Here is a 26,890-nt window from a genome sequence, read left to right as displayed (position 1 = left end):
CTGCCTCCCGAGTGCTGGGATTAAAGGCGTGCGCCACCGCCGCCCGGGTACATCATTAGTTCTTAAATGTGAAATTGTCCTGTCAAAAAAGAGGCCAATTTCCATACAGAGAGTTTCGAACGGGGCTGGAGAGACGGCTCAGTGGTGTTATACTTGCTGCACGGGAATGAGAACTGGAGTGTGAACTCCCAGGAATCGTGTAAGAGCTGGGTGTTCATGCTGGTCTGCCTACAGTCCCGGTTCTAGGGTGTAGAGACCTGGAATCTGTGGAGGAAGTTAGTTAATGAGATTAGAAGAAAAAGGGAGCCAAAGGTTCAGCAAGAGACCCAGGTTCAGCAGGAGCCCCTGCCTCGTTATATAGAGAATGATCGAGGAAGAGGATGCCACCTGATGTCAACTTTGGCCAATAAAGGCAGGCACATACATGTGCATGTACACCACCCCCAGTCCTTACACACACATGTGCACCCATACATATAAGAACACACATACATATATATGCATACCATACACACACATAAAAATGTTTACAACAATATGTACGTCTAATATTGAGACTATTTCTCTATTGATAAAATCAATCTTATCCATACTTAAAATATTGTACTTTTATTTGCATTTTATTTCTTTGCATTATATTTTAAAATAAAACCTCTTTCATCTTGTTTGATAGAAAGACACAAACTCCTTTATTTGACCACAAAAGATAAACAGCTGAGATGATTATGTTCAAGTATGGGAAAATACATTAGCTTCAGGACACTGATGGTTCGCTACCTGGAGTCTCTGTAATGTTTAAGAAATCTGGCATCTTGGAAGACGACATGCACTCTCCCGGGTCAGTGTCAGGTGTCCTCCTCGGTTGCTTGTTTATTGAGACAGGGTCTCTTACTAAACCTGGAATGTACTAATCTGTTGAGTGTCTAGCCATCGAGCTCCAGGGATCCTCCGGTATCCGCATCCTCATCATAGGTGCTGGGGAATCAAACCCAAATCAGGGTCCTCATCCTTGAATTACAAAGACTCTGTTAAGCCATTTCCTCAGTCCCAGGAATGTTTTTGTTTGTTGTTGTTGAGATTTTTGTTGTTGTTGATGATTTTTTTTTTTGAAACAGAGTCTCACTGTGTGGGCCTGACTACCCTGGAACTCATTTTGCAGACCAGGCTGGCCTTGAACTCATCGAGGTCTGACATCTCTGCCTCCTAAGTGCTGGGATTGAAGGTGTGTGCCACCATGCCCAGCACCCCATGAATTCTTTACACAAATGAGGTGGTTTACCCACAGTTTGATCCATTCATTTTGTTCTTCCCCTCCTTCTGGGTATCAAACCGGCGTGAATTTGAGAAACATACTCTCCCATCAATCTACTCTCAAGTCAAGTTTTAAGCGCTGTGACCCTTAGGAAAATTGCTTATTTTCTCTGACCTGTACTGTAAGCACACACTGAAATCAGGTGTGCTGTCTATAGAGCTTATAATCTCTCTACTATCAAAGAGTTTAGCTGGAATTCATTGATCAGGGGAATTTAACGTTATACGTGTGCTAAATGGGCCTTAATCTAAGAACAAGTGGGACTGTATGGAGAGCAGAGGAAGCCCGCACCGAGTCTGAGTGTGCTGAGTGAGGGTGTGCTGTCGACATGGGCATGGCTGTGTCAAGAACACCAGCGCCTCGGAGCCGTGGAGCAAATGACAAAGTCTTCTCCCAAAGGGTGAAGATCAGAGGGAAGTGGCAAAGCCTTCCCTTCCGGCCTGAGTGTGGATGCCGATAATATGTGCAGAAATTATCCACCATATTATTCTCCCACTAGATGTTCACGGCCTGAAGACTGTTCCCCTACAGAGAATGCTCTTACTGAGATCACCCAAACCTGTTTCCTTCATCTGGCTATAAACCATAAACTTCGCCCCCTTGTTTATCTGTACTAACCTCTCTCCCTTGTTCAACTTTCTGTACTAAACACACTGAGCTTCTGGGGTGCTGGGATTTCTGCAGCAGAGAGTCCAGACCATCAGACCTTTGTCTGTCTTTTCTCCATTTCCTCACTGCCCCAGGCAGGTCCAAGTCCTTGGTAGCCATGGATGAACTTGGCAGGAATGGGTGTTCATTTTACATAGCATTCAAGGGCTGGTGAATGAACTTCTGAGTCATGGGAATTGAGGCAGTTAGGATACCCTGCATTTCTGGACTGGGTATCTGAGTAAAAGAGGTGAGATTCCCTGAGAAAGGTGCTAGTGTTTATGAGTAGCAAGACTCATGTCTGACCCAGCACCAAAGACAGTTTCCAGCAGCAGAAGTACATATGAGTGAGGCAGGAGAACAACTCCTTTGGGAAGCAGAATGGAAGCTACTCCCTTCTGGATTGGAAAGGCAATGGGCATGGAAGTGGTGTGAAAAGGGGTCATGGATTCCTGGCAGAGAGGGAAACACAGACAAGAGCTGCAAGAGATGGACTCAAAACAGGTTCTTCTCCTGTGATCACAGATCAGAGTATGTGAAGAGATAAGCTAGCAGAGATGTGAAAGATGTCGGCATGGAAAGGAGGAAGTGATAGACCAGGATCTTGGGAATAACAAGATGGTGGTACCTAAGTCCAGAGACCACTGAGCCATGATTAGTGGGTGTGCCTTTATGTGTTTATGGATCAAGTGTGTGGGGGTGTTTTTGACAGGGACTCAACTCTATAGACCAGGATGGCCTGAGACTAATAGAGATTGCCTGCATCTACTTTCCAAGTGCTGAGGTTAAAGGTGTGCACTATATGTGTGTTGGTATAAAGAAGTTGGATTTCCTGCCCACTCTCAACTGCAGGCATCTTCTCAGTAAATGTGTCCTGTGCTAAGTGGCAGGACCATTTATTTGGGTTAAAACTTGGACCAGTAGATGTGGGAGGTGGGAGAAGACACTGATGAACACTGATGAGCAGTGCCCAGAGCTGGTTGGTGTCATTTTCTCTGGCTTGCTCAGCTGCTGTTGGAGGACGAAGCATTCATTCAGGGTGGACCCATGCTGGGATCTGACCAGTGGGATGAGGGACCTACTTTCCAATAACTGCTCAGCTTGAGAATGATTAATCGATGGGTCAAGGACAGCAAGAGGATATTGATAGCAGTAATCACGATGGTGCTAAAATAGGAAATGAGAGCTTCAAACGCCAAGGCTCACTGTTGCTTAAAACCATTAACATCACACACCACTCTATTATTTAATTAGAATACTGGAAGGAAGGAAGCTTATTGATAACAATACCATCTTGAGAATACAAAGGCTTTAGTTGTTGCTGGAAAGATGAGGAAGAACAATGATGAACATTTAGAAATAAGTTATTGGATAGGCAGGCAGGCAAGCAGGCGTACACACAGCAGTAGAGCCAGGGAGGAGAAAGGACTCAAATTAGATACCGACCAATGTTGTACCTTGTTTTCACGAAACTGAGCTCCTGCCAGGTCTACTGGCTGTGATAATTTTTTAATGGATTCATGCTTATAGAATGTAATAACTAACTTCAGCGATAAGATTACCAGAAAGAATATACACTTTTTATTCCCCCTGCTCCCCACCGCCTTTTTCTTGGCTCTTTGGAGAGTCTATGTAGCTCAGGCTGGCTTCAAATGCTGGGTCTTCCAGTTTCAGCCCCTCACATGCTAGGATTACAGCTGTGCACCACTACACCCAGCTCCATGCTTCCTCTAAGAAGCTGAACATACTCTCTATGTTCTTACTATACAAAACTACACTGTTTATATGTGTAAGAATTAGGGTTAGTCATTCGTCCGGTTAGCTGCAGCTGTCAACCTGACACAGATCAGAGTCATCTGAGGGAGTCTCAACTGGGGAATTGCTTCAAACAGACTGGCCTATGGACATGTCTGTGGGCACTTTCTTGATTGTTCATTGATGAGCACTGGGCAGATGGCCCTTGTTTACATATTTAAAAAAGAAAAAAAAAAAAAAAGCTGGTCTAGCAACAGCCAGGAGAGCCAGCCAGTATCATTTTTCCATGGTTTCCTGCTGTGAGTTCCTGTCTTGGCTTCCTTCAACTGTGGACTAGAACCTGTAAGCTGAAATAAACCCTTTCTTCCCCGAGTTGACTTTGGTCAGTGTTTTAGTACAGCACAAAATAAGTAGGACAGTCATCTAGGTTGAAGTCATGGTGGCCATATATAGAACCCATCATCAGTACCTCACTGCTCAACGGCTTTTACTCTGTGTCACCAATTCACTTGTTTTCAGAGCACACTGAAACCTTTTGCCCCTGTTTTACCCAGACATGACAGCCCCACAGAAACCAATTCCACAACAGAAGGCAAAGCAAGTTTCTTTATCAATATTTAAGATCATGTATTGATGCAGGGCATCTTCTCATACATGATCTCATTTGGTCCCCACTAGAGAGCCCTGTGAGGTAGAATTATCTCCCCCAGAGGGCACCTCCCCAACACTACTTGTGATACTGTCAAGTTAACAGGGTTTAGAACCACTTAGGAGATAGCACTCTGGGCATGTCTGTAAAAGAAGTTTCTAGATTCGATTGAGGTGGAATGATCTATAGGGTCCTGGGCTGAATAAACAGGAGAAAGTAAGTTGAGCCCCAACATCCATCTCTCTGTTTCCTGGGTGTGATGCAATGGGATTGGCTGCCATGAGCTCCTGCTGCAATGATGGACTGTGTAAGTGTTGATGGACTGTGTAAGTGTTGATGGACTATGTAAGTGTTGCAGCTTGGATAGAAAGGTATCCTGGTAGTCAGGAGCCAAGGAATACCACAAAGTCACTGCAAGTATAGCAGCTTACAGCCCTGCTCCAGGAAATTACTACACAGAGACTTATCTTGCTCGCTCTGCGTTTCATGGCATCATCTCCTCTGACTTTACCCTTCTACTTTCCAACATTCTCTCTGCCCCAAAAATACTGCCTAGCCATCAGCCAATCAGTTTTTTGGTTTTTTTTTTAATTAACAATGAGAGCAACATTCACAGTATACAGGATTATTTCACAGTATGTTACAGGCTCTGCTCGCTTAAGGGCAAGTTTCCCCAGAGAAAGTGTTACAGCTCTGCTTAGGTTCCCAGGAGTGTACCAACTCGACTTCCTTAGGGGAAGGTCTCCCCAGCGAAACTGTTACAGCTGGGCTTCACTCCAGTGAAAATGTCATGCCACACAACAAACCTCACTCAAGACATTTATTGGGAAAGAAGAATGGAGGAGGGTGGCTGCCTCTAGGGTGAGGCGGCAGCAAACTGAATAGGGTACAGAGCGTATATAGGGTTCCTTGGAGGGCGGGGGTAGGGGGAGATAGGTGTGTGTGTGGGGGGACTTTCCAGGGTAGTTTGGGATTAGTGGGATTTAGTACTGAGGGGGCCAGGGGATTGATTGGTGGGATCTCAACCCCTGTTCCCAAGTCAGGGCCAGAGTGTTTTTCCTTTGGTCCTTTTCACCCTACAGACTATACCCTCAAACTGTGAGCCGAAATAAACCCTTCCTTGAGTTGCTTTTGTGAGGTGTTTTAATCACAGCAATGAGAAAAGAAACAAACTACACAATGTAGTTTGAAACTGTACTATAAAGAACTATTGGAAAAGTGAATTCTCTGGGTAAAAGACAACAGACTCCCAAATATTGCTGTAGATTAGTTCCCCAGGCAAGGACTCTAAGGGCGGAACTTACAAGAATATCAAAATGAAACCTTTTTCTCTGGAGCAAGTGTTACACTGAAGAAGGAATTTAAGCCCTAATGGGTGGAAATAGATGATTTGGGGGTACTGACTCTGAGCCCACAACTCTTTTCCTCTGTATTTCTTCCAACTTATCTCTCTTCCCTTTATATACTAGCAAATTTACTGTTCCCATTCAATAAACGTTTACTGACACGGAACTATCAATGCAGCAGTCTTATATCGCCATTTAAATTTATTAAAATTAAGTAAAGTAAGAAATTTGGTCCTTCAATTCTGCCAATCCCAAATCACATCTCAAACACATTTAACAGCACAGATTGTTATGGTTCTATTAGTACTGTACTGGACAGTTAATGTAACAAGAATGAAAATCTTCCAGTAGTTGGGAGGCAGGAGTATTCTGAGCTAGAGGCCAGTCTGCAGTACAAAGTGAGAAAAGAAAAAAGGGAGACGGGAAGAAAGGACTGGGAAAGACAGAATGATTAGAAATGAATCTGTGTCTTTGACTTTGAGATCTGAAAGCTTAGGAAAACTAACTCTTCCCGTAACCAAGGATTTGTGGCCACGTGGTTCCAGCTCCTAACATCACGACGTACGTACCATTATTATGCCCACCGTAAGACTATTACAGGACCCCACGACCAAGGTGCGTGGGCTGCAAAGGAACACGTGATCCAGCTTGTGTTTGTGGGAGTTCAGAAAAAGGCTGGAGGCAAGAAGAGATCAAAACTCATTTGTCCACACCTAAGTACTCCCCAAATGGACCACTGACTCCCTACCCTGGAATTACCTGACTACAAAGCCCACTCCCTGCTTCCCATCGGAAGCCCTGCGGGCGGACCGAGTCTCCACCCCAGAGCTCCACACTCCGCAACTCCCGGACTCGGGTTCCTCCTGCATGCCTGTTGCCTGCGGTCGCACCGGGATCCAGACAGCCGCCAGCCGGTTTCTCCGCGTGGGGGCCCGAGTCTTGGCTAGTCCGCCCGGGCGCGTCACCCGCCTGGCACACAGAGGCTTGGAACGCCCGTCCCCGCGGGTCCCGCCCGCGTCCCGCCTGGCCGGGCCAGCGGCAGCCGCCTACCCTCGCAGATCTGCTCCCACAGGTTCTTCCCCGGCGACTCGGTGACCTGTGCGGGCGACACAAGCCTTTCTAGGGACCCGGGCGACACCGGGGGCACGGGCGTCCGCGCAGTGACCGACGAGTCCGCGGAACCTCCCGCCTCCTCGCGCAGCACACCGCGGTTGGACACCTGTCTAGCCACCGCCATGCACGCGGTTTCCATAACAACCGTGGGCACCGGGAGGCCGCGACCCGGAAGAAGACGGCCCTCCCGGGGGCGTGCCAGAAACGCGAAGATGACTTCCGGGTCGCGGCGGCGCGGGCGCTCACGTGGGCAGGCCTGGCCCGCGGGTGGACCAGGTGAGTGCGGGCTGAGCGGGCTGCTGGCCTCGGTGAGGGGGGCCCTGCACGGTGAGGGATAGGAAGAACAAAGAAAGCCATCCCCCAAACCTGTCCGCAGCCCTCGGGTTCTCCCCAAGGCCTCCCGCCCTGAAGTCGGCCCCGGGATGGTCCTGGCGAGCAGCCTGCGGTTGGTGAGGACAGCACACGCTCCTCTGGGTTCGAATCCGTGTTCTGCCCCTTGCTGACCTGGTGATTTAACGTCTCCGAGGCCTAGGAGTTTTTGGGGTCACACCAACTCTGTCTGAGGCCTCCGCGGGAATTTAAAAGCGCTTTAAGACAGAGCGTACGGGCCCACATCTGTAATTGCAGCACGCGGGATGCCGAGGCAGGAGGATCACGAGTTGCAGACCAGCCCGGACGGTATAGCCAAACTTTATCTGAAAAATAAAGCGCTTTTGAAGAAAGCGTGTGTTTCTAGGTGATGCAGTGTAGGCTCGTTTCCTCTGATGAGAGTGGAAACCTGTACAGTTCCAGGGCAGTAAAGACTCTGTGTTACAGAGTGCTGAGTGGCAGAACCGGAAAGTGGGTTAAGCTGACTCCTGGGACTTTTCTTACTCCCATCACCTCTCTTGACCACTCCCCGAAATCCTGTAGCATCCTGGTCTTACCTGACACCACCCTCTAGGGGCTTTGTATCTTCCTCTCTTTTGTGAGTCCCCTTCCTCCGGTATGCCTTGAGGCCCAGTCTGTTCCCTGCTTAAGTACCATCCCTGTAGTCTTATTTATGTTATCCATGTTGGTCAGAGTCACACCTTTGCCTCAGACCTGTACAGACACCTGTTCAGTGGGTGTATCAAGGCATCTGTCCAAGGCAGCTCGTTTCACCCAGCTGTCCAGTCACTGTCAACTTTTGTCTAAAAGGTTGGCATCACCATCCTTCTATTGCTCAAGCTAGAAAACCACGTTCAAACATTTTCTTGACAACTGGACACGGTGTGTTGGTTAGTTGTATGTCAACCTGACACAAGCTAGAGTCATTTGGGAAGAGGAACTCCCAGTTGAGAAAATGCCTCCGTAAGATTGGTCTGTAGGCAAGTCTTGGGGCATTTTCTTGATTAATGATTGATGTGGGAGGGCCCAGCCCACTTGTGGGTAATGCCCCCCCCCCCCATAGGTGGTTTTGAGTTGTCTGAGAGAGCAAGGTGAGTTAGCCATGAGAAGCAAACTAGTAAGCAGCGTCCCCCATGGCATCTGCCTCACTTCTTTCCTTTGGTTCCTGCCGTGGATTCCTGCCCTGACTTCCCTCAGTGATGGACTAAATCTTCTCTGCAGGTTGCTGTTGGTCGTGTGTTCTACCACAGCAGTAGAAGCCCTAACAGACAAGCATATTGTGTGACTTCCCAGTCCTGAACTTAACAGTCTTGCTTCTTTTGGTTCTTGCTGGGAGGAAGGAGGGTTGAGCTAGCTTCCTGTGTACCCCTGACTGGCCTGGCACTCAATATGTAGACCAAGCTGGCTTCTAACTTGTGATTTTTCCAAGCTCAGGAAATCATGCCATCATGCGTGGCCTACCCTTCCTCCTATCCCCTGTGTCATCTTGTTAGGTGTCTTTTCCCCATCTACTTGCCTTTTGATGACTGCTGTTTTTCTCATTCATCTCTGAATCATTAATAGTCCTGTAATAAGTATTGACAACGTGCTATGGGCCAGGCACTGAGCAGCTCCAGGAATACATCAGGCAATAGGGTAGATAAGAATGGATGCATGGGCTTAGATATTACCAGAAATGTCCATGTAGCCCTAGAGCAAGGCGTGAATGAACTTGAACAAGCTCAAGCTTGGCCTAGATCTTTGAAGCTGCCAGGAATGACCTGAGTCCTGTGTGGACCCTGTGAGCTCAAAGCCAAGGAGTGCTGCAGGATGAAGTTGCTCCTGACCTAATTTCCAACCTTCCCCCTGCCCACCCCAGAAGCCTCTGGTGTTTTGTCTCTAGATTCCCTCTAGTCCAGGGAGTAGCAAGAACCAGCCTGGTGACTGTAGTGAAAACCATATATTGAGTCCTGCAGCCGCTTGTCATGAGTATTTCTATTTTCCTGAGGAAAGCTAGGTAATCAAGATTTCTTCTTTTTTTTTTTTTTTTTCTCCCCCGAGACAAGGTTTCTCTGTGTAGCTTTGGAGCCTGTCCTGGATCTCGCTCTATAGACCAGGCTGGCCTCAAACTCACAGAGATCTGCCTGGCTCCACCTCCTGAGTGCTGGGATTGAAGGCATGGGCCACCACCGCCCAGCTAGTAATCAAGGTTTCTAAGTGTTATTGCCACTCATTAGTTCTTCACAGTCATGTTGAAGTTGAAGAGAGTGAAACAGGCTTGCAGACTGAGGCCTCCCCCAGTTGAATACCTTTTGGTTCAGCCTTTATGTGGATTGGTAACACTGGGGTCCAGAGAAGCCAATGGTAGGAGGCAAGGAAAAGAATACCAGTGTTTGCATTTGGCCCAAGTGTGTGGAGTCCAGGCTGAGGTTTGTCTACTGTGCCACATTGTTTTGGTAGCTTGGGATGGTAAAAGTTGGTAGACAGGGGGTTCATTCCTACCTAGTGTAGGAGCGCTATTTATATGAGTCAGAGGAAGGGGTTGACTTAACTGTGGCACTTCATTGGCTCTGTTGATAGTCAATGAGGAGGGCTGCTTGGAATTTCTCTCTGCTTCATCTGGGAGAAGGGAAAGTAGGGGGCCAGCCAACAGCTTGATCACAGCCTGCATTGCGGGCCTGGGTAGGCACTTGGTAAGTATCTGTTGAATTTAGGTTGGGGTTGGGGGATTTCAGGAAGATGGTAGACAAGGTCTCAACAGTGCTCAAAGCCTTTTCTGCAGGTTCTCCAGCACCTCTTCAAGAATGGATGGGTTATTTCCTCCCAGAAAAGGCAACTGACATTCAGAGAGATTAGGTGATCAGAGTCAAGTTGAGTGAGTAGTTTGGGTTTGAACGAAGGGCCATCTGGATTTACACTCCTGCCATTTGAGGGTCTTTCCTCTTGCTCCCAGTGAATGGGAGTTGTTTCCCCATCTCCCTCCCGCCCCACGCCCCCATGTCAAACTGCCCACACAGAGAAACAGTGAAGAACTTCAGGACCACAGCTTGCAACTGAGTAAAATGATAAATTTGCATTATTTCTGCTTTTCTCCTCAGGAATGGTTACCAAGACTCAGAGAGTAGACCTGGGTCCCCAGCTCCCAGAGAAGAAGAAGAAGAAGAAGAAGAAAAAGAAGGTGGCTGCAGAGGTCACAGATCCAGAGACTCAATACTCAGTCTTAAACAGTAATGATTATTTTGTTGATGGCTCTCCGCCAAGGGCCACGTCCCCCTCTAACAATGTGGGTGAAGGGCAGGTCTCTGAGATGCCACTGGGCAAGAGAAAGAAGAAAAAAAAGTCCCCTAGTGCTCACTTGAGGGAGCGCCTGGAGTCTGAGGCCACAGGAGCAGGACGGAAAAAGTCCCCCAGCCCTAAAAGGCAGGTCCGTGAGCAGTCAACAGAGTGCCTCAGTGGAGAGAAGAAAAAGAAGAGGAGGAAGTCCTTACCACAGGCTACCTCCCAGTGCTCAGGGTTGAAGACCTCCCTAGACCCCAAGCATGCTGAGAAGGTAAGCAAAGCTGGTAAGAAGTCCAAAAAACACAGGAAAGAAAAAAAGGTTCTGAACACTGAAGCCTTTCCTCCCCAGGACCCTTGGCTCTGTGAGGCTGGGGATGCTCTGCACCCATGCTCAGAGTGGGCAGAGGCCGGGGAGCAGGCAGCCTTGGGGCAGAAAAGGAAACAGGGGAGATCCAGAGAGCACAGCATGAAGAAGAAAAAGAAGAAGAGCCACCAAGAGGGAGACATCCTCCCAGTCCACTCCAAGCTCTCCATGGAGAACGGCCTGAAGAAAGGAAGTAAGAAGTCAGTCAGAAGTGAAGCTTTGGACTATATCCCTATAGACAGCCCAAAGGCCTCTGGGAAGAAAGGCAAACCCAAGAAAAAGGTGGACCAGCCAGATGGTGAAGGGCTGGCTGCGAGAAGGAAGAAAAAGAAGAGGAAAGAGAGTGAAGTAAAGGAAGACCCTGGGCAGGAGGAAGAAGAGGTAGGTTTCCTTGGGACCTGGGATAGGGTTGCCATATGAGTGCCTGTGTACATGTCAGGCTGGGCACTTGTGCCCCACCCCCAGGTGCTTGTGTGCATGTGTGTGTGTGTGTGCGCGTGCGTATGAGAATATGTGCTAAAAAAGGGTAGGAGTTACCTATTTTCAAGTAAATTGGGTCCAAGGGCTCCTGCAGCATCATGAGTAGTACAGGTGTCCTTCGCCATCCTAAATGGGTGTCCGTTTTTTACAGGAATGTCTTAGCGTTTGTGTTCTTTCCACTTGCTGGCTACCTCCCAGAAGCCTGATGGTCTGAGATAGCCCGGTGTCTGCAGCTACAGGCTGTAGGATTACATAGTGTGTCTGGTGCTCTGAGCTCTCAGCTTCGTAGCCTGCTCCTCTCCAGCTCACAGACAAGGATAACGGGAGGATGAAGGGACTTTGTCTGAGGTTACCCAGCTGGGACCAAGTAGAGTTGGGGCTCACACCCAGGCAGTGTTACTTCTGGTTCAGGAGACCCCTGAGTGTGTCAGGAGATGCCTGTGTGTCCTTTCCCAAAAGCCAGTATTTCGGCAGTCCAGGAAATGACCATCTTCAATGGGAGCAAGCCCTGGCTTCTCCAGCTCTGCTAGCCATTGCCCTGCGGTCCCTCTGTGATTGATGTTGGGTGTTTACTAAGGAGCACCTTGGGAGATAGGACCATCAGGAAGATGTCGCTGGTCTGCATCTGCTCTCCCAGATAGGGTTGGGATGAAGGGGATGGCTCCATGTTGGGGCCTGCAGGGGGCTTCTGATTGCTGGCATTCTCCCAGCCTTGACTGCATGCATTAGGCTGTTTGACCACACATGGCTTATCTGTGGGAGTCAGAAGACAATTTTGAGGAAGACCATTCTCTCCTTCATTGTGTGGGTCCTGGGTAAACTCAGGTCAATCAGGCATGCTAGCAGGCTGACCCTACTGCTCCTCTTTATTCAGAAACTCAGACCTAGGGAGATGGTTTAGTGAGGAAGAGTGCTTGCTCTGTAAGCACTGGGACCTGAGTTCAACTCCCTAGTAGCCACCTAAAAGCTATGCATGGCAGTATGTGCATGTGACCTCAGCACCCGTGGGGAGGGAGATTCCAGGAGCTAGCTTCTGGTCCCTTAAGAGACCCCCATCTCAAGGCAATAAATAAGAGTGACAGAAGAAGACACCAATTGCCTCCGACAAAAAGTACATGCATGTAACACACAAAATTCAGGGCAAGAGGAACCCAGAGGTTTAAAGCTAGTTCCCATTTAATTTTAGGACCTCTTTCTCCAAGGAGACCAGGGAAAGGTAGCCCCTCTGCTTCACATCTTCAGACAGCACACATAGTTTCCTGAGTCCCACAGACCAGGAGTAATAGTATAAGGAAGGGTAAGGAGTGCCTTCCCCCATCTCATAGTGTAAGGAGGGGTAAGGAGTGTCCCCCCCCAACTCCCATCTCATAAACACATGCATGACACTGGGGCCAGGCACAGCATTCTAAAGAAAGAAGCAAAAGCTGTTGACAGTTGTCATTTGCGGTGCCCTGGGGACTGCCCCTGGCCTGACTTACAATTAGAGGGTACCCCGAGAACCTGGATAAAAATGGTTGGGGAGACCCCTCCTGGGCCATCAGCAGGCCAAGAGTAACTCAGTTGCACACCAACCATTGAGACAGGAGACCTGGGTTAGAGTTAGCCCTGTCACTGAGCTGCAGGGTGACCTGGTTGTAAGTCCCTTTTCCTCTCTGAGCCCCAGCTTCTTCATCTGTCATCTAGCTTAATGCCGCATTTGCTGGGGACATGCATGGAAGGGAAAGTGGGCAAAGCTTCGTTGGCTGAGGTTCTGTCCGGGTGGCAGAGGCTAGTGCTGCTGTGCTTTCTCTTCTTTCCTCAATCATATGGTTTACTCAGTGGGCTGCTGGGGCTGGGCTCCTTCACAGCTTACCTAAGTTACTGTGTGCCTTCCCTGCAGGAGTCGGACACAGACCTGGAGGTAGTACTGGAAAAAAAAGGCAACATGGATGAGGCCTGCATAGATCAGGTATGGCCCAGCCTGTCCTGTGCCCTCCCTTACCTCTTTCTCCCCCTAGGAACCCTCAGCACCCATCAGGCCACAAGTTCCTGGGCTCAGGGGTGACTAGGGTCTCCGAAGGCCTCTTGGCCAATTCCATGATACACCTCTAGGGGCACGTGGACTCGTACCCTCCTGCACCTCTGGCCCTGGGGGTCCCAAAGCTTCTGTTACTATTTCTGAGGGTCCTGACAGGCCCTCCCATGCAGCCCATTGCAGGGTGTCAGGAAGGTGGAGTCCTGTGACCCATTCACACCCATGGGGTGTCTCCACTAACTCAGGAGCTTGAGAGGGAAATATCTTAGAGACGAGTTTCCACTCTGTCATGCAGAGATTCCTGTGTGGGATTTAGACTTTGTAGAGATGGGATGTTTTTATATTCCTTGACCCTAGGGCCTGGCAGGACTGAGGAGCTGTGGGGGCCTGGTGTTAGTCCGTGGTTCACTGGCTGTTGACCCTTCTCTTCTATGAGTCAGCATGGGTCTTTACAGGCAGCTGTGGAGACCAAGGGGAAGGTGTATTGGGAGGAGTCACAAGTCCAGATAGATGGTTGTAGATGTAACCAACCATCTTATTAAATAAGAAACACAGAACCAATGTAAAGAAGAAAGCCAAGAGGTCAGAGCTCAGAGCTAAAACAGCTAAAACCTTACCCTTCCTCCTGCGGTGGTCCTACCTCTCCCAAAGAGACCTACTTCCTGTGTGTTTGTCTTGATATAGTCTTTCTGTTCTGCCTTCTCATTGGTTGTAAACCCAAATACGTGACTGCCTCATCACTGCCTGTAAGTACAACCCTCCAGGTCTTAAAAGGCGTGGGTCTCCAATGCTGGCTGTATCCCTGAACACACAGAGACTTACCTAGCTCTGTCTACCAAGTGCTGGGATTAAAGGCGTGCGCCACCACCGCCACGCTCTTGCTATGGCTCTAATAGCTCTGACCCCTGGGCAACTTTATTTATTAACATACAATTAAAATCACATTTCAGTACAAATAAAATACCACCATATTTTCCCTTTTCTATTTTAATAAAAAGAAAAAAAGCAAAAGGTTATAACTAACAAAAGAAAAACTATATACAAAAGTACAATAACTATATACAATATATACAAGTAATAAATACCGAAACAATGTCTAGTCCATTTGTATTTGACAAATCAGAGAAAATAATTCCATTATCTATCCTATTTTGGTAAGTCCAAAATGTATCTAATTCACTTTCTATCCTAATTAATCTTCAACTATAACTAACTAACCTTCAACTATAACTAACTAATCTTCAACTCCCTCAGAGACCCAAGAAGGAAATAATATTAGCTAACAAAAATAAAAACAGGAAGTGCATGCAAGCAACTTCCAAAAAATTTGTGAGTTGACAGAAACAGCCAGCTGCCTGGACAGTCACCTGAGGTTTCTCCACAGTGTTGGGGCATCATCTTCAGTTTATAGGCTTAGCGTATCTGACAGACTCATTTGTGAAGTAGGGTGTACACAAGGTCAACAGTTCAACCTCACATTGGGTGAGAGCAGTCCATGTACCAGAAACACCTGAATTCCACTAGTGTCATGTCATGATTCAGGATTTTAAATTCTGGAAATTGTTGATGGTTTATGAATTCAGCTGTCTATTCTTCTTGGCTGTGTACATATGGCTTCATCTCAGCATCCCGTTCTTCTCCACATCCCTCTATTAAATGCCAATCTACTATTGAGAGGCGTGAGCTTAGTTACTCTTCAAGAATAACTGTTTCAGCTGCTGTTCCATTGCACAACAGAAGCCATCGGTCTACTGCCTGTTCAGCTGCCTTTGAAGAAAAGGGCACTGTACCTTTTCCGGATTGCGAAGGCCACTTCAGGGATGGTGCCATATTGTCCTGGCCTCAGAAGATGCCTTTTGATAAAGCCATAACCACACTTGTTTTGGCAACAATCAGTAGTCCTTTGTTTCGTGTTCTGTCCATTTTGTCCTGTTGATTCAAGGATACTTTGTTGTCCAGTGGCTAACTTTTCCACAATGCAAGTTAACTCCATATGCAGTTTCTTCAATGCCCATATTTTCTCTGAAATAGATTGGTACTGCCAGGAGCCGACATGTCTCAAAAAAGAAAAATTTTCTAAGTTATTAAAACATTTTAAATGCCATATTCTGTAGATCTCTGAAGGGTTTGAAGATGACCTGTCTAAAACATCTCTGCTCAATTTTTAAAACATATCTAATATGACTACAAGTTCTATTGTAATGTCTAACTACTAACTTTCATTTCTTTATATCCTAATAGTTGGTAATAATAACATTCAAGGATCAGAAAATTGCATTACATTGTTAAATGAATGGTATAAATACAATTAGAAATATACATATAGCATTTGCTAACAATGTCAATTTCACATTTGTATACAATATAAAACAATCCAATCCAATGTAAAGTATTTAAAACTAGTAATTGTTTTTTTCTTTTCTTTCTTTAAAAAAAAAAAAAAACAAGAACCTTAAATCTAATCTCCTTTGCTTAGCCTTTTTCCTAACCCTTGACAACAACTTGTAACCAACCCCCCTAAACAATGAAAATTATCCCAGACCCAAAACCCATTAAAAAGACCAAAAAACCACCTGCCCCACACCACCTCTTTGGGAATGTGGGCGTCGTATTCTTAAAATTGCTTCCTGCTGGGTATGGGCGAAGTTATCTTTATACTGAAAGAAAAATTTTAGGTTAATTGTCAAATTCTAGGAAAGGTAGCTATATCCTTCATTATCCAGTCTGTGTATAATGCCAAAGTTCAGGGTTTATCTCAAGTCCTTATTCAAGTAGTCTTTGAGACTGGATCATCTCAGCCAGCCCTCTCAAAATTGCTCTGAGCACCTTGTAGTTCAAAGTTAATCTGTAGATGATGTTTGTCAGCTTAGTGATATTATTATTGTCCACATGGAATTGTTGTTGTGGGGCCCCATATTCTTCCTGGAGACTTCAGTTGATGTTAGGCCTGGCTGTGATTTCCTGCAGAAAACTGATAAGAGACTCGAACACAAAGACATATATATGCAGCTAATTGAAGCCTTTTTTCTAGAATTATTTAGTACTCTATATGACCATTCATATCTTAACAAAGTTTAAAATGTATATATATCTATATATATATATTAATCTTGTAAATTTTGATATAAAATTCATACTTTAAGAAAAGTTTAAAGAATCAGAATAGAATCAAAGAGTTGAGATTAGTAATAGAATAGTCCCTTAATTAATTTGGCTTTTGTCCTGTCCCATAGCAGAAGATGGCTTCCACCGCAGGAGGAAGGGTAAGGTTTTAGCTCTGAGCTCTGACCTCTTGGCTTTCTTCTTTACATTGGTTCTATGTTTCTTATTTAATAAGACGGTTGGATACATCTACATTTGGCATTCAATGTGGGGCTCAAACCCACGACCCTGAGATTAAGAGTCTCATGCTCTACCGACTGAGCTAGCTGGGCAACTTTATTTATTAACATACAATTAAAATCACATTTCAGTACAAATAAAATACCATCATAGATGGCAGCTGGTCCCCATGGTGCCTGCTGAGGCAGCACTGTGACAGATCAGATAATCCTGCCTCACAGGTCCTCATCTCCACCTTAGGCGAGAAAGGAAGATGGAGGCTGTGTTTAGAAGTGGGTAGGGTCTAAGGAGAGCCACCCAAAAGAGGTGGTGATATGCCACACCTGCTGTAGTGCTGTGGGTGTCGGGGAACTGCACTTGGCCGAGAGAGATGCATGCTGTGGCTAAGGGGAGGAGCAGAGGAGTGATGCTGCCAGAGCCTCTCCCTAGGGCAGGCCTAGACCGCTGGCCTCCAGGGCAGGCCTAGACCGCTGACCTCCAGGGCAGGCCTAGACCGCTGACCTCCAGGGCAGGCCTAGACCGCTGACCTCCAGGGCAGGCCTAGACCGCTGGCCTCCAGGGCAGGCCTAGACCGCTGACCTCCAGGGCAGGCCTAGACCACTGACCTTCAGGGCAGGCCTAGACCGCTGACCTCCAGGGCAGGCCTAGACCGCTGGCCTCCAGGGCAGGCCTAGACCGCTGACCTCCAGGGCAGGCCTAGACCGCTGACCTCCAGGGCAGGCCTAGACCGCTGGCCTCCAGGGCAGGCCTAGACCGCTGGCCTCCATGTAGCTCCTAACCTCCAGGGCCGGCGATACTTTAGTAGCCCAGGACACCATGCAGAGGGGCCGACCATGGGGCCTCAATTCTCCCAGGCCCTGTCTCTTGGCTGCTTTTGGGTCTCCTTAGTCCCCTAAGACAGCCAAATGCTGGGCAGCCCCAGCCATCCAGCACTGTGCAGAGCTCTTGGCTTTGTAGTTCTCTGTGCCAACTAAATGTAGTCCCTGAGGCTTGTCAGGGTGGCCCTTGAGTCTCTTCTTGTTTTCCCCATAAATATTGAAAGTTGGTTGTGTGTAACATGGGAAGATAAGACATCTGAGAGGAAAAACAGCTGGAATCCTCCTTCACTGTCGTAAGTGAGCTCCTCCTGGCACTTGTGGTTTCTTTTGCTCTGTGTGTGACTGAGACAGGGGAGTCATGCAGTGTGTGTAGTTCTGTCCACTCACTGCTCTGTCTTGTTGAATGCTCACCTGCTACCCTCACCCCTGCTTTTTTCCTCTACCACAGCTGTTGTAGATTTTTTGTTTTGACTTGTATGAAGGGTCCCCTCATTTCAAAGTCCTGGAGAGTAATCAAAGTTACACCTATGGCGGTGGTGCCGCATGCCTTTAATCCCAGCCCTTGGGAGGCAGAGCCAGGCGGATCTCTGTGAGTTGGAGGCCAGCCTGGTCTACAGAGCTAGTTCCAGGACAGGCTCCAAAGCTACACAGAGAAACCTTGCCTCAAAACAACAACAACAACAACAACAAAAAAGAGTTACACCTAAATCCTTGGGAAGGAAGCAGAAGCCCTGGGGTGCCGGCACAGGCCCTGAGCTGGCCTAGCCCGAGAGTGCCCAGCGCACTGCTAGAGATGCTTCTGCCTATTCCCCAACCACAAGCTTCCTGAGCTTCTCAGCTTCTGCAGATGAATAATCCAGTGATCAGAAAGGGTAGGTGAGTTTGCAAAGCTGCATAGTTGGTCAGCAGTATTGCTGGGATTCCAGCTTCTGTCTACCTCGTGGAAGTTTACTGCACTATACACTGCGCAAGACAGGGCCTTGGCATTGCAGTGTGGACAAGTTTCAAAAAATACCACTGTTCTAGAAGGTTCTCCTGGTAAAGGTGGATGATCCTATTACAAGAAAAGTACTTCTCAAGAAATTGTGCCCAAATGTTTCAGGCCAGGGGACCAACTATTAAACCAGAGTGTCCTGTGTGCTTGGTAGCGGAGTGAAGGTCTTGATATGCCACCCCACACCCCTAGCCCCACCTCTGTGCAGCATTAAGACTCTGGGTCTCATCGCCCTCTTCTTTTGTCCTTGCATAGGTGAGGCGGAAGGCCTTGCAAGAAGAGATTGATCGTGAGTCGGGCAAGACAGAGGCTTCAGAACCCAAGAAGTGGACGGTGGGTTTGCTGTGGTTGGCTTGACATCCAGAACCTAAGGTGCCCAGCCGGTCAGGCACAGAGCTGCTCTGAGCCAACTTTGCTTCTTCTAAAGGGGTGCTGGTCTCCCTGCTAGGGAGCTGGCCACTGAGATGTGCCACCTAGACTTCATGTCCTGTTGTGGATGCGGGGTGACCTGCAGATTAATCACAAGGGGCTCTTTGTAGCTGTGAGAAGTGCCCATGGAGGGCTGCTAGGAGCATGCAGGAGGTGTGGAAGTGGGGGGTTAAGGCCTCCTAAGACCCTCTCTGAGAAAGTAGGCCAGGTCGGAGAGGATATGAGGGTCATGGACTTGGCCACATAGGTTGTTGGGCCTGACCATAGCACCACCTCTCTGCCTTCAGTCAGCTGCCTAACCTCAGCCCCTAGGTGGCGTCCACCCTGTGCTGGCGCTGTGCTAGGTGTGGAGGTACACAGGACCTCATCATCATAGTCTTTCTACTGTAGTCGTTGTCAGTCTGTGGATCACAGCCCCTTGGGGGTGTCAAATGACCCTTTCACAGTGGTCACCTAAGACCATCAGGAAAACACAGAGATTTTTATTACAGTTCATAACAGTAGCAAAATTACAGTTATGGGGTAGCAACAAAAATAATCTTATGGTTGGGATCACCACAACATGAAGAACTGTATTAAAGGGCTGCAGCATTAGGAAGGTTGAGAATCACTGGTCTAGGGCCTGGAGGGGGTGAGTGTGGGAAGTGGTATGCTGTACTAGATGATTAGAAGTAAGGCTTCTCAGGGCAGGTGATACTTGTCCTAAGAGTGTGGTAGTACCAGTCCTTAGCATGCAGGGCAGTGGCAAGTGCACCCCAGAAGTGGGAGTGGACTCAGACTGATAACAGGAGAGCAGGGACTAGCTCAAGTGTCATACCAGTCCACTCCCGGACCATGGGGCGGTTTCTACTGGGCAGTGACCCGGGGGAGCCATTCTAGAGGGTAGGTATGAGAAAGGCAATAGGAGGTAGAACAGAAAGGTTTGTAATATGTTTGGGAGATGTGGCCATGGATTCGTTGAGGGGATTTAGTGAATCCTGGGGCTGGGGGAGGCGGTCTGCCTCCTCTGTCCTTAGCTTCCTGTTTAACAGACAGCATTGATTTGGATGGAAGGCCTGAGGCCAATACTGACTGCCACTCTCTAGTGTCTTCTTGGAGAACCTTAGGTTCCATTCCTGTGAAATGGAGCTCCTATTATGGCCCCCGGGGGTGGGTTGAGTAGGTTTTTTTTTTTTTTGTTTAGATAGGGTCTCATGTAGCCTCTCATACTCACTATGTAGGCAAGTATAATCCTCCTGCCTCAGGACCTTGGTCACCTGCTTGTGGAAATTCCATTGCCTTGGTGGGGATTCCAGACTGGCAGGACCAGCAGCCCTAGAAGGCCAGCTTGCCAGGCCCAGTCAGCCCTTGGCTGTGGGCTTAGATCTAATTGGTGTCACAGGCAGCACCTGCCTTAGACACTGCAGCCTAGGAAGCCACACTTACATGGGTCACATGAGGCGGAGAGGGTGTCACCAGTTCATCTAGGATAGCTGTAGTGATATCTCTTCTGATTGTTCCCCCACCACCGACCAGAAATGAGTGCTAGGCTGGCATTTGGCTCTCAGATAGTTCCCAGGCCCTGTGGAGGCCAGCCGTCAGGTGGTGAGAAGTAGTGCGCTGTGGACCTAGGGTGTGCTGAAAATTGTATGCCGGGGCTTTGGCATGAGATCTGACTCAGTTCTCTCTGATGCTGTGTGAAGGTTTAGCCCATGAGAGGAGGACTTTGAGGCTTAGGGAGAGTGGTTGGGGCTTCATCCTAAGCTGTAGAACTTCAGCATCACAGTCTTGGGGACCTGGGCTACCTACCAGTCTTACAGACCTGAGGTGGAGTGGGTCTTGGAGCGCGCTCACATTTCTAGCAAAAGGGGCATCCGTATACTGGTGATAATGCAGCACCTCTGTTTCCTGACCCCACTCTTGTCCAGAGTACTGGGCTGGTGAGTGCTGGGTTGTGGGCAGCTTGTTATGTTGAGGCTGAGGGGAGGGTGATGATGTGCTCTATGCTACGAGAAGGTGAGGGAAAGGATGAGGAGGTGGCTCGGTGGCTGAAGTACTTGCCACTCAAGCAAGCATGAGGACCTGAGTTTGAGTCCCCAGAAGCCCCAGGAAAGCCAGACACACAGCACAAATGTCTGTGATCCCCGCCCTCCTATGAGGTGCTAGGAAGGAGTCTGTTATGTGACACTGAGCTGTGGAGGTGCAACCAAACATCTACTTACCCCATATAGGGAACCAATGTCAGACCAAAGTAATGATACCACCAAAGTCATACTTGCTGAGTAAATTAGTTTATTGGGGTTACAGGAGTATGGGTCGGGGGTTACTTAGAAGAGTATGAATAACTGAAGGGCGGCTGCATTAGCAAAAGTCCACCTCGTCATGAATGACAGCTCATGAAAGCTGAAACTCTGGAGCACTCGATACAACTTACAGGCTGCTCAACTGGTCTGCATGCAGTCCTTCCTGCTTATGTAACCCTGAGGAGGAAGGAGCCTTGTAATCTGCTAAATTCCAGGAACTGCCTCAGACTTGTGAGTTGTTTACTTCCTGGGTCTTAATAAGGTTCCCTCTCAGAATGGATACTTAAAATCAGAGATCGCACAGGCTATACAGCACAGGCTATAAAGGAGGATCTCTGGAAGCTCATGGCCAGCTAATCATATGCAGCAGAAAAATCAATAGAGAGCTTGTCTCTTAAAAGGTGGAAGACAAGGCCCAACCCCTGAAATTGTCCTCTGACCTCCACATGTGTGTGCAATACATTGTGTATGAACACACACAAAATAAAACACAAGTTGGACTGTGGAAAAGTTGAGATGTGTTACAAAGTCAGGTGAGGTGTGTTTGTGTTTTGCGGTATGGTGAATGACACACGAAGTGAGGTGAAGTTTCTCACTGTCACCCTGTGTTGGGAGAAAGAGTAGACCTCAAATTAACTTGCTGTGCAGTGATGCACTTGTTGGAAGCCAATGGTGGGCTCTCAGGCTAGTCATTCTCTAGTTGGGAGTCATCTTGACACATCACTGCCATTAAGCTGTAGGGCTCACTAGGATGGACAAAGCAGTCCGTTGCTTGGCTGAGGGTGAGGGAAGCATTTGTCTTCAAGGGCAATGACAGCCTTTTACTCTCCACTTAGGGAACCCAGTTTGGCCAGTGGGACACTGCTGGTTTTGAAAATGAAGAACAGAAGCTGAAATTCCTGAAGCTTATGGGTGGCTTTAAGCATCTTTCCCCATCATTCAGCCGCCCTCCCAGCATGTCTAGCAGGTCCAACATGGCCCTGGACAAGAAGTCTTCAGACACACTCCAGCAGAATCTCCAGCGGGACTATGACCGGGCCATGAGCTGGAAGTACAATCGTGGCACTGGCCTAGGCTTCTCCTCTGAGGCCCGCAAGGTCTTCTACATTGACCGGAACGCCTCCAAGTCTATCAAGTTGCAAGATTAAATTTTATTGTTCTGTTCCTGTTCTTGATCAGTTTTGCATCTGCCAAGTTGGTCTGAATTAATCACCTGCAGATAATTGAGGACCACTCGCGATGAGTTTTGGACAAGCAGGTGGAAGCTGCTTGTGTGTCAGGAGCCAGTACCAGTGGCTAAAACCTCGTATTTTCTATATTAAACCTTCCATCTCTTTGGGTGAAAGTGTTTTAAGTAATAGTAGCTAGCCGTTGTTGACATATGCAGGGCCCTGACTAAAGTGTTTTCCTGCATTGATGTCTTTAAACCTAATTATGGAATGGGTGCTATTCTCCTCTCCGTCTTCTAGATGCCGAAAGTTAAGTTCAGGGATAAAGTAATAAAATTGCCCAGAGTCACCTTCCATTAAGTGCCACCAAGAGTACATCACCCAGCATCACCAATGATCAGTGAATGGAGAAAGCAGGCGTTGTGCTGTGTCTTCCATGGACCAAGAAGTTTGTTTCCTTTTGTCCTCATCAGGAGGCCAGGGAGGTGCACCAGGCAGATGCGGCCGAGCTTCTCCTCTGTGGGAGATACACATCTGCGCTGGCTGCTTTCCTGCTGTCGTCCTTCCTTCGGAGTGCTGTGCTTGGACCTGACGTGCCTGTGCATTGACTGCACCTCAGACAGGGCATTGAACAGCAGGGAATCCGGCATGTGGACCCTGGCAGAGTCAGCATTGTGTTCACGGGACAGACAACTTGGACATCTTGTGTGAAGTCAAATGTAAGGAGGAATGGAGAAGAAGGTGCTTCATCTGCTGTGGGCACCGTCCCCACCCTGAGCCACACAGCAATCTTCAGGGAGCTTAAGGTTCGGAGATCTACGTGACCTGACTTTCTCTTCTACCTTTCGGCAGTCTGGCATTGAGGCTCACATAAGGACGTCTTCCTATCTCTTGGCCTGGCACCTCACACAGACATCCCATTGCAGGCCTGATCTCCCTGGTCTAGCCACGGGTTTGGGGAGTAGAGGGATTGATGCTGTACTCATCCAGGACATTCATTCTTCCGGCTCCATCCTCAGCGTTTATATAATTGAGCTGGTGGGAATATGGCAGAAAGGATTCCAGGCTGCAAATGCCCCATAGTATTTCAGAGTTGGGAGAAAACCCTTTTTACGGCCAAAGAAACTTCCAGCAGCCCCTTAGGCAACCTTTTATGGCTTCATTCAGTTCGGTGTGGTTGCTCCTGTATCGGCCCCTTTGGTAAGGGAGATGCCCCTCAGGCCAGCCAGGGAGAGGATGAGGTGTTCAGTGCTACCACATGGGCAGCAATGGCGAGACCGCCTGAAGCAGCTGCCTCCACTCCACCCTGCCCCGCCCGTCGGCATGGGCCATGTCACATCCTACAGATATGTCTGCTAGCAAAGACTAGCCACTTCCCTCAGTCTTTCATAGATGTAACCTCAAGATACAAAAAAGTGGCCATCTTCAGTCTCGGGGCAGAATTCCAAATTTGAATCAACCTCTAGACCAGTGTTTCTCAATCTGTGGGCCATGACCCCTACATGCCTCTCATATCAGATATTTACGTTTACAGTTCATAACAGCAAATTTACAGTTATGAAGTAGCAACAAAGTAACTGTGGTTGGGGGTCAGCACACCATGAGGAACTGTGCTGAAGGGTCACAGCATGACAAAGTTAGAGAACCACTGCTTTAGATAAATTTCTTCTGGCCTTGATCAACCAGCACTGGGAACTAGCTGTGTGACTCCAGTAGTTCGTGTTTCCCAAGAGGTCACACTCCAGTTTGAGCGTTCCTTAGCTCATCAAAAACTTGCACATGGCCATCTCTTGGGTGGTAGAGGATAGATGGGTTGCCATCTGATGCCATGCACACCTTGGTAACTCATCAAAATGTGAGGACCAGATCTTTCCCTTTCCTGCCACATGTCTCAGTGCTGAGGGACTTGAACTTGTAGTTGGTGTCTTGGCACTGGCTTAGGTGCTCCATTTGCTCACCCTTCTCTATGAACAAGAATTGGAGTCTGTAAGCAAGGAAGGCTGTAGGGCCTCCTCGAGGAGTCCAGCCTCATCTCAGCTTCTCACCACTTACTGTTACTCTACAGCAATATCCTTGTCCACAGACACTCAAAATCTCATGGTTCCTACCACTTTGTTCTTGAGCTGATTTCTGTGTAGTCTCTACTTGGGTCCATGAGGCCTTCCCCTGAGGCTACCTTTTTACACCCTGACTGACCTGTCAAAAGTATCTCCCGACTACACAGTTGTCCCCTAGAGGAGGGGATGCACTCAGCTCTGCAAGCCTCATACTAAGGTTGTGGCAGGCAGAACACTCTGCACCCTCACCCTTTGGCAGAAGGGAATTAAGGTTGCTAGTCAGATGAATTTGAAATAAGATCCTGGATTACCTGAGTACGCACTTCACAAAATTCCTTAACCAGAAAGTGGCAGAAGAGTCAGTGTGGAAGAGACTTGGAAGCCACAGACACCCACTTGGGAAGGAAAAGGCCACAAGTCAGGAACATGAGCAGCCTTTGGAAGCTGTGCAACACTTCTGCCAGAGCACCCACAAAGGAACTTAATTTTGTTGACCTTGACCTAGCCCAGAGGGACCAGTGAGTTGTGACCAACAATTGTCAGATGGTTAAAAAGCACAAGAAGCCACTGTGCATGTAATTTGTTAGAGTAGCAAGAACCAGGAACTAAGGACATGGCCCTGTTTTTCATTTCCTAAGTCTCTTCATTGTATGTCCTTCCTAAGGGGAGTAGATGCCATCCCATGCAGATGGGTTTTCAGAGGCCAGCCTGTCAGTGAGTCAGGGAAACTGCTCCAGTCCACGCTTCTGTCCACGTCAGCAACAGGATTCTGGCCCTGGGTGTGTGTCCCCAATGCCAGGCTAAGCTGAAGTTAACAAAGGAGCACTGGGAATCCTCTGGGCCCACGTTGGTGCTGTCCAGGCAGCCTTAGGGTGGATTCCACGGTGCTTTCTGGGTTCTGGTGTTCGTTCACAGCACAAGAGGCATTCTCCGGTACCTAGTTTTTTATTTTTGTTTTTCAGACTGGTTCATTTATCCCAGACTGCCCTCAAACATGTAACTGAGGACCTTGAATTCTTGATCCTCCTGTCTACCTCCTTAGTACTGAGATTATAGGTGTGCCACCACACTTGGTTTATGTGGGCCTTGTGCATGCCAGGCAAGCATCCCACCATGAACTGAGCCATGTCCTCAGCCTCATCTGCTATTTGGTTGTTTGGTTGTTTTTTTTTTTTTTGTTTTTTTGTTTTTTTTTTGTTTTTTTTTTTGGTTTTTCGAGACAGGGTTTCTCTGTGTAGCTTTGCGCCTTTCCTGGAGCTCACTTGGTAGACCAGGCTGGCCTCGAACTCACAGAGATCCGCCTGGCTCTGCCTCCCAAGTGCTGGGATTAAAGGCGTGCGCCACCACCGCCCGGCTGGTTGTTGTTTTTTTAATGACAATTTTTTCAATTCCTTGGGGTGGTGGGGACTGTCAGCAGATTGGCCTCAAATATACAACAGAAACCCTGGTTTTATATGTGTAAGCACACGAGTTTATAGATAAATGATTTTAATTTCTACTTTCTGAGGTTAGTCATGTATAGTGTATAGTGTTTCAGAGAAAAGATTAATAAAACCCATGATTAAAGCACAAATAGTTTTGAGTGTGTGTATTTTGCCCAGGCTAGTTCCAAGTAATCCTGCCTTGGCCTCCCAAGTAGCTGGGACTTGAAGTGTGTGTCACCAGGGCAGACAGGCTATCCTGGAGCTCAGCTGAGCCAACGCCTGGATGCATTTTCACAGGTAGTAGGTTCCAGGGTGTGAATCAGCAGTCAGTGCTGCTGGCCAAGGACAGTGAAGTGCAGCCCAAAGCCACTGGCCATCAAGGGCAGTCATAAACTCACTGAGAAACACTGAAAACCATAGTGCCCCGCAGTGTGTGGGTCTGGATGTGCTCTCCAGGAGGAGCCTGAAGTGATTAGCTAGCGGTTGTGAGCACAGCTGGTCTTTCAGGACATTTGCAGGAAGAACACCGCAAAGGATCCACAGCCCAGGCTGGCCTCACGCTCATGGCATCCTCTACCTCTTCCTCTCTGAAGTGCTGGGATTACAGGTAGACACCCCCATGCCTGACTAGTTACAGAACATTTCTACTGAGACTGCAGAGAGCCCCAAATGTGGTCTTTCTCCTGTATTCTAAGTCCAAATGTGCTGCTCATAGTCAAAAAGGAGTCAACTGGTAGCCTGACATTTATTAGTCCACCAAGGTGTTTTATAGGACACTGTCTCTAAACTGAAGGATTGATGTACAACTAGGGGCTGCTCTTCAGCGAGTGGAACACCCTCCAGAAAAGAAAGCCCCGTGTCCTTGGCTGCTCCCCTGCTAATGCCCACAGATCCTGGGGCTAAGAACCTGAAGGCCTCTGGGGTAGTCAAAAATTTCTTTGGGCCGCCAGCTCATAAATAATGACATGGAGACTTAGTAATTATGAAGGTTTGGCCTTAGTTTGGGGTTTTGTCCCCCCCCCCAAACTAGGTCTTTTAACTTAAATGAACCCACTTATATTAATCTT

General features: G+C 48.0%; 2 protein-coding genes across 9 annotated transcripts in view; one reads left to right on the top strand and one right to left on the bottom strand.

The window, feature by feature from the left end:
- Iqck (IQ motif containing K) overlaps window positions 1–6,962 on the bottom strand; it is a 122,171-nt gene extending 115,209 nt beyond the window's left edge. For both annotated transcript variants that reach the window (XM_016004127.3, XM_042282515.2), the window contains exon 1: window positions 6,761–6,962. In XM_016004127.3, coding sequence (XP_015859613.2) covers window positions 6,761–6,962 — 202 coding nt within the window. The remainder of the gene's footprint in view (window positions 1–6,760) is intronic.
- On the top strand, window positions 6,946–25,972 carry Knop1 (lysine rich nucleolar protein 1). Of its 7 annotated transcripts, none has more exons than XM_042282491.2 (6): window positions 6,946–7,099; window positions 10,270–11,195; window positions 13,174–13,242; window positions 16,545–16,571; window positions 18,718–18,795; window positions 22,010–25,972. In XM_042282491.2, the coding sequence occupies exons 1-6, from the start codon at window positions 6,946–6,948 to the stop codon at window positions 22,319–22,321; spliced, it is 1,566 nt and encodes a 521-aa protein (XP_042138425.1). In that variant the 3' UTR covers window positions 22,322–25,972. The 7 variants fall into 7 exon arrangements, with proteins under 7 accessions (XP_042138425.1, XP_042138420.1, XP_042138430.1 ...); XM_042282486.2 differs by having other exon boundaries at window positions 16,542–16,571; XM_042282496.2 differs by having other exon boundaries at window positions 16,542–16,571; window positions 18,718–18,834; window positions 22,010–22,135.
- The last annotated feature ends 918 nt before the right edge of the window (window positions 25,973–26,890 follow it).

The sequence above is a fragment of the Peromyscus maniculatus genome, chromosome 1, assembly GCF_049852395.1.
Source record: "Peromyscus maniculatus bairdii isolate BWxNUB_F1_BW_parent chromosome 1, HU_Pman_BW_mat_3.1, whole genome shotgun sequence".
Classification (NCBI taxonomy): Eukaryota; Metazoa; Chordata; class Mammalia; order Rodentia; family Cricetidae; genus Peromyscus; species Peromyscus maniculatus.
This window is presented reverse-complemented; position numbering and strand designations above follow the sequence as displayed.

What these genes read in the sequence shown, in the direction of transcription:
- Knop1 (XM_042282486.2), top strand. Translation starts at nt 6,946, where the DNA reads ATGCACGCGGTTTCCATAACAACCGTGGGCACCGGGAGGCCGCGACCC. An exon ending in ATGAGGCCTGCATAGATCAG is followed by an intron (nt 13,243 to 16,541) that starts GTATGGCCCAGC and finishes CCTGTCCCATAG; the next exon opens with CAGAAGATGGCTTCCACCGC. An exon ending in CTTCCACCGCAGGAGGAAGG is followed by an intron (nt 16,572 to 18,717) that starts GTAAGGTTTTAG and finishes GTCCTTGCATAG; the next exon opens with GTGAGGCGGAAGGCCTTGCA.